The sequence below is a fragment of the Pediculus humanus genome, genomic scaffold, assembly GCF_000006295.1.
Source record: "Pediculus humanus corporis 1103172107369 genomic scaffold, whole genome shotgun sequence".
Classification (NCBI taxonomy): Eukaryota; Metazoa; Arthropoda; class Insecta; order Psocodea; family Pediculidae; genus Pediculus; species Pediculus humanus.
The window spans coordinates 67539-76313 of NW_002986997.1; the positions used below are offsets into that span (position 1 = coordinate 67539).

General features: G+C 27.1%; 3 protein-coding genes across 3 annotated transcripts in view; all 3 read left to right on the forward strand.

The window, feature by feature from the left end:
- Positions 1–114: 114 nt before the first annotated feature.
- Phum_PHUM009770 (adenylosuccinate lyase, putative) lies at positions 115–2166 on the forward strand (the record flags this gene model as incomplete). The annotated part of the gene is made up of 7 exons (XM_002422690.1): positions 115–270; positions 395–723; positions 794–1103; positions 1261–1478; positions 1560–1740; positions 1817–1993; positions 2080–2166. 7 exons carry the CDS (start codon positions 115–117, stop codon positions 2164–2166), a joined length of 1458 nt encoding a protein of 485 aa, XP_002422735.1.
- Positions 2167–2837: 671 nt separating this feature from the next.
- On the forward strand, positions 2838–4693 carry Phum_PHUM009780 (pyruvate dehydrogenase E1 component alpha; the record flags this gene model as incomplete). Its single annotated transcript, XM_002422691.1, has 6 exons — positions 2838–2882; positions 3199–3441; positions 3505–3723; positions 3846–4094; positions 4171–4419; positions 4532–4693. 6 exons carry the CDS (start codon positions 2838–2840, stop codon positions 4691–4693), a joined length of 1167 nt encoding a protein of 388 aa, XP_002422736.1.
- Positions 4694–6088: 1395 nt separating this feature from the next.
- Positions 6089–8775, forward strand: part of Phum_PHUM009790 (Phosphoribosylformylglycinamidine synthase, putative) — a gene marked incomplete at both ends in the record, with an annotated part of 5391 nt that continues 2704 nt past the window's right edge. Inside the window, 8 exons of the mRNA XM_002422692.1 lie at positions 6089–6351; positions 6498–6790; positions 6874–7123; positions 7204–7457; positions 7535–7792; positions 7906–8136; positions 8213–8436; positions 8517–8715. Coding sequence (XP_002422737.1) covers positions 6089–6351; positions 6498–6790; positions 6874–7123; positions 7204–7457; positions 7535–7792; positions 7906–8136; positions 8213–8436; positions 8517–8715 — 1972 coding nt within the window. The remainder of the gene's footprint in view (positions 6352–6497; positions 6791–6873; positions 7124–7203; positions 7458–7534; positions 7793–7905; positions 8137–8212; positions 8437–8516; positions 8716–8775) is intronic.

Here is an 8775-nt window from a genome sequence, read left to right on the forward strand (position 1 = left end):
AAGTAGACCCACAGTAGTAGTTTTTTTTTTATAACGAAGTTAGATACTTTGTTAAAACTTTTCAACTGTGTTTCAAAGGCGATATTAAAAATTTAAAAAAAAAAAAAAAAAAAAATGGACGGTGGATACCAAGAAAATAATGAATATTGCAATTACCGATCTGCATTATCAACCAGATATGCATCGACAGAAATGAAATATAATTTTAGCGATATGAAAAAATTTTCAACTTGGAGAAAACTATGGGTTTATTTAGCAACTGGACAAAAAGTAAGTATATTCACTTGAATTAAAGTGATTATTAATGACATTTGATTAAAATAAGCTATAAGTTTAATAATGACACTCGCGAAATTAATTAAAATTAATTAATTAAATTTTTTTTTTTTTTCAGTCACTCGGAATAAATATAACCGACGCACAAATTAAAGAAATGGAAGCAAATTTATATAATATAGATTTTGTCAAAGCTTCAGATGAAGAGAAAAAAACTAGGCATGATGTTATGGCTCATGTTCATGTATTTGCCGAATGTTGTCCACTAGCAGCACCCATTATTCACCTTGGAGCAACTTCATGCTATGTTGGTGATAACACTGATTTAATTATAATTAGAGATGGTTTTAAAATTTTGTTACCCAGATTAGCAGCTTGTATTCAAACTTTATCCCAATTTGCTCTCGATTACAAAGATTTACCAACTTTGGGATTTACTCATTTACAGTAAGGATATATCCCTTTGAGAGAGAAAAAAAAAAATTTTTATTTTTTTCATATTTACTTATTATTTTAGACCTGCTCAATTGACTACTGTTGGAAAGAGAGCATGTTTATGGTTGCAAGATTTGTTGATGGATGAAAGAGCATTGAGAAGAGCTTTAGAGGATCTTAAATTTAGAGGTGTCAAAGGTACAACAGGTACCCAAGCATCTTTCATGCAACTCTTTGAAAACAATTCTGAGAAAGTTAAAAAATTAGATGAGTTTGTAACGAAAGCTGCTGGATTTAAAAAATCATATACTGTCACAGGTCAAACTTATTCTAGAAAGGTTGACATTGAATGTGTTAATGTTTTATGCAGTTTGGGTGCTAGCGTTCACAAGGTATAATACTCTTGTAATTATTTTATTTTCATTCGAAATAATAATTTAATGAATCATTAGAGAGTTGGCAATTTATGTACTATCTACAGTAATCTTTAGTAAATTTAGTAATTGTACAACAATTTTTAACCTAAAATTAGAAATGTTACTGATTTAGATTTGTTCAGATATTAGAATTTTGGCAAACATGAAAGAAATAGAAGAACCTTTTGAATCAACTCAAATCGGTTCAAGTGCCATGCCTTACAAAAGAAATCCAATGAGAAGTGAAAGATGTTGTTCAATTGCCAGACATTTAATTACTCTAGCTAGTAATCCTTTAAATACTGCTGCAGTTCAGTGGTTTGAAAGAACATTGGATGATTCTGCAAATAGGTAATAATTTATCGTTTGTTTGTTTTTTTTATAAATTGTGTTTACAACTTTTGTTTTTTTTTTTTTTTTTTTTTTTTATAGGAGAATGACTTTATCAGAAGCATTTTTGTCAGCAGACAGCATTCTTTTAACTTTGCAAAATGTTTTCGAAGGTTTAATCGTTTATCCTAAAGTTATTGATAGACATATTAAAGAAAAATTACCATTTATGAGTACAGAAAATGTTATTATGGCAATGGTTAAGGCTGGAGGAGATCGTCAAGTAATTAAATTTTTTAATTAATACATTTTTAATAAATAATTTGATTTAAATTAAAATTTTTTTTTTTTTTGTCAAGGAATGCCATGAGAACATTAGAGTTTTGTCACACGAAGCTGGTAGAGAAGTTAAAGAGTTTGGTAGAGCAAATGATCTTGTAGAAAGAATTAAAAAAAATCAGTATTTTAAACCAATTATAAATCAACTGGATTCATTGTTAGATCCTTCAACATTTATCGGCAGAGCTCCTCAACAGGTTAGCATTAAATTAAATTTTTTTTTTCGTTTTTTTTTTTTTTTAAATTTCGAATAAAAATAAAAATTTCTGTATTTAAAATTTAGGTTACTGAATTTATTAAAGAAGAAGTCCAACCTATTTTAGCTTTATACAAGGGACAAATAGGAGAAAAAATTTCTTTAAACATTTAGGCAAAAGATTACATAAGTTAAATAACTTTTTTACTATTTAGTTTAGAAATTTTTTTAAAATTTGATATGAAAAGAGTAGATGGTTAATAAATAATGTTATAAAATTTTTTAAACTATAATTAGTAATTATTATTATAATAGATATTAAAAAAATTTTTCAAATAAGTCTATTTTTTTTGAAAGTTTTGTCTTACAAAAGCAATTAATTAAAAACAACAGCTTAATTTAAAATAAATGATTAATTTATCATCTATGAAAATTTTAAGAGTGTTAAATGATTATCTGACCTGAAGGAATCATTTTCTCATGCTTTGCAAATATATCAGTTATCAAGGTTTTATTTATTTTTGTTTTTCCTTAACCTTTTTTGATATATTAAAAATTAAAATTTTTTTACAATTATTTATTTTCACACAAAAAATCCTCGTTATTCATTTTTTATAATTACAAAAAAAAAAAAAAATCAATTTTAAGAAATGAAAATTTTTCCCTCCAAAAATTTTCAAAGAGAATTTTGTCGTCTTTTTTCGGATTAGAACTTACCAATACTATTTTAATTCTTTTTTTTTTTTATTAAGACGTTTTTATATTTTTTATTTGAATTTTAATTCTGTATAAAATAATTATAAGTATTTTTTTAAATTTATTTTGAAAAAAATTATTTATTCATTATGCTTTTCACCGTTAAAAGTTTATTTTTACCGTCTCCGCAAAAGGTAAAATTTTTTTTTTTTTTCTTTTTTTTTTTTTTTTTTTTCACATACCTGGTTAATTTTATTTCAAACTAAATTTAATATTTAAACACAAATATATATAATAAATCAGAATTTTTTAATTTAAATTATTCATTATATAAATAATTAAAAGAATTTTTTAATTGCGTTCTTAAAAAATTTTATTGGATTCTCATAATTTAGTATTGACCTTTATTGAGAATCTCAATAAAAAATTTATTGAGTTTTATTTATTGATTGAAATTTTATTGAATATTAATTTGTTGAAACACTAATTAAGTACATCATTTATTTTTAGACTTTGCCAATTTTAAAAAATTTATCAAGAAATGCATCTTCCTCTGCATCTGCTTCTTTTGAAACAAAACCTTATAAACTTCACAAGCTAGACAATGGACCATCAACTAATATAACAATTGATAGAAATGAAGCTCTTAAATTTTACACAGAAATGAATACAATTAGGAGATTAGAAGCTGCAGCTGGTAGTTTATACAAGGAAAAAATTGTCAGAGGGTTTTGCCATTTATATTCAGGACAGGTAAATCATTTTTTAAGTTTTTCATTTTACGTCTCAAATTAAAATTTAACCAGTATTGGGCAGGAAGCTTGTTGTGTAGGCATGAGAGCTGCCATGAGAAGTCAAGATGGAATTATAACAGCCTACAGAGATCATGGTTGGGCTTATATAATGGGAATATCAATCAAAGAAATATTATGTGAACTTACAGGAAAAAAATTAGGCTGTGCAAGAGGTAAAGGAGGAAGTATGCATATGTACTGTGACAAGTTTTTCGGTGGAAATGGAATCGTCGGTGCTCAGGTGAGTTTTGCTAAAACAATTATTTCTATTTAAAAATTCACTTTAAAATTACTTTTTACTTATTGTAGCATGTATAAATTGTATTGACTCACATTAATGACCTGATTTTTATTTATTAACAGGTGCCTTTGGGAGCTGGTGTTGCCTTTGCTTATCAATATTTAAATACAGGAGGAGTTTGCATAGCTCTTTACGGAGATGGAGCTGCGAATCAGGGCCAAGTATTTGAAGCATATAATATGTCTGCTTTATGGAAATTACCTGTAATATATGTATGCGAAAATAATGGCTATGGAATGGGAACAAGCGCAGAGAGAGCTTCTGCATCTACTACATATTACAGTAGAGGAGATTATATTCCTGGAATTTGGGTAAGTAATATAAAATTAAAAGTCTTGAATATCATTTGAAAAAATTACTATTTAAAAAAAAAACCTTTTTTTTTAGGTTGATGGTATGGATGTACTTGCTGTTAGAGAAGCGACAAGATTTGCCATAGATCATTGCTGTGCAGGAAAGGGCCCTTTGGTAATGGAAGTAGCAACTTATAGATATAGCGGTCATTCAATGTCAGATCCAGGTACAAGTTATAGGACTAGAGAAGAAGTTCAAGAAGTTCGACAAACTAGAGATCCAGTAACGTCTTTCAAAGAAAAAATAATAAATGCAGGATTGGTCACACTCGATGAATTAAAAGTAAACTTTTCGACATTAATACATAAAATTATTTATTTTTATTTGAAAATTTGATTTTATTATCAAAAAAAAAATTTTTTTTTTTAAGAAAATTGATCTTGAAATTCGTAAGACGGTAGATGAAGGTGTACAAATAGCCAAAGCAGAAAAAGAAGTAGATCCTACCGAACTGACAGCCGATATTTATTCTGAACCTTTAGAAAATGAAATAAGAGGAACCATTGTATTCAACAAACATCCACATTTGCGAATTGGAAAAGCCGTTAATAAATGAAAATAATTAATCGGTTTCCGGTATAATTTTTAAACGAAGACAATAATTTCGATTTTTATAAAATCGTTAAGTAGTCTTTACGATTACGTTTCTTAATTAGGAAAAAAAAAAAAAAATATAATGAAAAAAATTTTAATAATCTGATGACAGCAGAAGATTTTTTATTAATCCGCCATATTAAGATTTATTAAATTTTTTTTCTTTTTTTTTTTTTAATCTATAAAATTTAAAAAAAAAAAACGATATTTCAATATTTTATTTATTTATTTTATACATTTTAAATTTATTTTTTTATTTTTTTTAATTTTGTTATTGTTCTTTTTTTTTAATGAAAAACAAAATCATAATAGTTTATTAATGAATTTATTTTACAAGGGAAAAATTATAATCAAAGTCTGCATATTATTTATTTATTTTATTTTTTTTTTGTTTTAATGTATTATTATTGTTTTAATCATAAGTTAATATATATATAAATTATAGGACAAGTGTTTAAAAAAGAAATTTTTTTTTAATAAATATTTTGTTTCCAAATGTAAATAATGATGATAATAATAAAAACTCTTTGTTTTATTATTTATTTTATTTAAATTAGAATTAAATGACGTATTTAAAATAAGAACATGATGATAATTATTTATTTTTTTGTCGAGAGATAGATGGAATAATTTAGTTAATTAAAATTTTATAATAATAATAATTAAATGAATGTGATACGTCTATAATTTTAATTAATATATTTTCATGGTAATAAAATACAATAAATAATAAATGTTAATTTTAAAAAAGCATTGTTGAATATTACGCAGTTAATAATAATTTGTTTTTCATTTTATTTAATTAAGTGTAAAATTTCAAACGGTTAGTTATAAATAAAATAACGGATTAAAGGCCGTTCGGTTATTAAAAAAAAAAAACAAATAAATTAAATTAAATACATAAGTTTATAAGTGTTTCATAATCGGTTTTTTTTTTTTTTTTTTTATTATTAAATTGTACGGGGGGCAAAGATGATGTCAAAGGTCAATATTAATCTTTAAAAAAAAATATTCTGTTGGTTCTGTTTTATATTAGCAGTCGGGTTTAAACTTGTTAAGGTAATAATAATAATAATAATAATAAATAATAATCATTTCATTCACGTGAGAATTACGTTTACTGAGGTAAGAATATTGTTATCACAAATATTATTATCTAATTGTTATAAATAATTTATTTCAACAACAAAAGAAAATATTTTTTAAATAAAAAAAAAAAAAAATTTTTTTTTTGATGTAAACTTTGAACGGATGATCTGAACATATTTTACGTATTATTTCCATTTTTTTTTTTTTTTATTTAAAATGTGGGGGGCTAAGTGATGGAATTTAAATTGAAAAATGTTTGTTATTTCAGATGACTGTCGTTCATTACTACAGAGTTCCAGGATTGAGCGAGGGTGCAACATCAGTTAAATTGGATTCGATAAAAGAAATATGTAGCGATGCTCAAGAACTTATAACCGAATCTTGTTTTAATGTTCAATTAAAGGAAAAACTATCAGGCGAAGATGAAAAAAAATTAAAATGGATTTTGGGATCTCCTCACAATCCGGAAACTCTTAAAACTTCAACATTTTTAGATTCTAATAAAGGAGATGTTATTGAAATCGGACCTAGGTTTGTTAAAGTATTTCTCCCCCCACCCCTCCCCAAAAAAAAGAAATTATTAAAAAATAATAAAGACATGAATTAATTATTGAAATTTATAAATAAATTGTACCCTTTTCATTAGTGATGAAAAGAATTATAATTTTTTTTTTCAGATTAAATTTTTCAACGGCTTTTTCAAGTAATGCCGTTTCAATTTGTCAATCAGTTGGTCTTGTTGGTATCGAACGTCTCGAATTATCCATTCGTTATCAGGTTATATATCGGAAACCTCCTACTCAAACCCAAAAAAAAAAAGTTGTTAATGCTCTTCACGATAGAATGACACAAACTCCTTATGAAAAACCCTTAACCAGTTTCGATTTAGGAATAAAACCGGAAAAATGGTTTGAAATTGATATAATGGGACAAGGAAGAAAAGCTTTGGAAACTGTCAATCAAAAATTAGGTTAATGAACTTCTAAAAAATAAAAATTTTTTATTTAATGTATATATATATATAAAAATTAATTTGATTAATTTTTTTTATAGGTTTGGCTTTCGACGATTGGGATTTGAATTATTATACCGAATTGTTTCAAAGAAAATTAAAAAGAAATCCAACGAGCGTTGAATGTTTTGATTTGGCTCAATCAAATAGCGAACATAGTCGCCATTGGTTTTTTAAAGGACGAATGGTACTCGATGGAGTTGAAGAAAAAGATTCCCTCATTGACATGATAATAAACACGCAGAATTTTTCTAATAACAATAACGTGATTAAGTTTAGTGATAACAGCAGGTACATATATATATATAATTAAAAAGTCAAATTTAATAAATTAAAAATGATGATAACAATAATAATAATATTTTTGATAGTGCCATCGAGGGTTTTACTATTCAGAAATTTAGACCACAAACAACAGTGAAAGCAGCACCTTTTACTCTTATCAATGGAAAATGTCACTTAATTTTCACTGCTGAAACTCATAATTTTCCGACTGGGGTTGCACCTTTTAGTGGAGCAACCACCGGAACTGGTGGCCGTTTGCGTGATGTACAATGCGTTGGTAGAGGAGGTTACTACATAGCTGGTACTGCTGGTTACAGCGTTGGTAATCTTTATATACCAGGTATCTATTTAATGTTACGTTTTGAGTTTTTCATATTTTAAATACACTTTAAGTAAAGTTAAACAATTTCTTTTTAGGATACGATTTGCCTTGGGAAGACAAAACTTTAAAATATCCAGATAATTTCGCAAGTCCATTGGAAATAATTGTGGAAGCGAGTAATGGAGCTTCAGACTATGGAAATAAATTTGGAGAACCCGTTATTAGTGGTTTCGCTAGATCGTTCGGCCTTAAACTTAAAAATGAAAGAAGAGAATGGATTAAACCAATTATGTTCAGTGGAGGTCTTGGAACGATGGAAGACAATATGATTACGAAAATGTCACCGGAAAAAGGTACTAATTATTATCGATTTAAAAAAAAAAAAAAAGAATAGACATGCTCAAAAAAAGGTTACAGTTTGAATTTATAAAGTCGATTATACATCGTATTGTATAATGTTTCTTAGGAATGCAGGTAGTTAAAGTTGGTGGACCCGTATATCGAATCGGTGTAGGAGGAGGAGCTGCTAGTTCCGTAGAAGTTCAAGGTGATAACGAAGCCGAATTAGATTTTGGAGCCGTTCAAAGAGGTGATGCGGAAATGGAACAAAAACTTAATCGGGTGATAAGAGGCTGCATGGAATTGGGAAAAATGAATCCAATATTAAGTATTCACGATCAAGGCGCAGGTGGCAACGGTATGATTTTTAAATTAAACCCGAACTATTAAATAATTGAAAAATTTCATGTTGAAATTTTAATTTATGATTTCAGGTAACGTCCTCAAAGAACTCGTCGAGCCCGTTGGCGCCGTCATATTCACAAAAAAATTTACTCTTGGCGATCCTAGCATAAGCGCTTTAGAACTTTGGGGTGCCGAATATCAAGAAAGCAATGCTCTTCTGTGTAGAGAAGAAGATGCGCCTCTTTTACAAACAATAGCTGATAGAGAAAGGTGTCCTATAGATTTTGTCGGTGTCGTAACCGGAACCGGAAAGGTGATAATTTATTAATTCATCCACTATTTTTACTATAATTAAATGTAACATTACGCGACTATTTATTTTACCTTTTTCAGGTAGTCTTATCCGAAGAAGAAACGTTTAATGTTTCAAAATATATGGACGGTTCTTGGGAGCGTGAAAACAAAAGACATCCAGTAGATTTAGATTTGGAATTGGTCTTGGGAAAGATGCCTCGAAAGGTAAAATACAAGGTATTTTGTTTTACTTTGGTAAATAATATTTTCAAAACACATCAAAAATTTATTTTTAGGTGTTTAATTTAAATTCTACACAACTCCCTCTTGAAAAACTTAAACTACCATCAAATCTCAC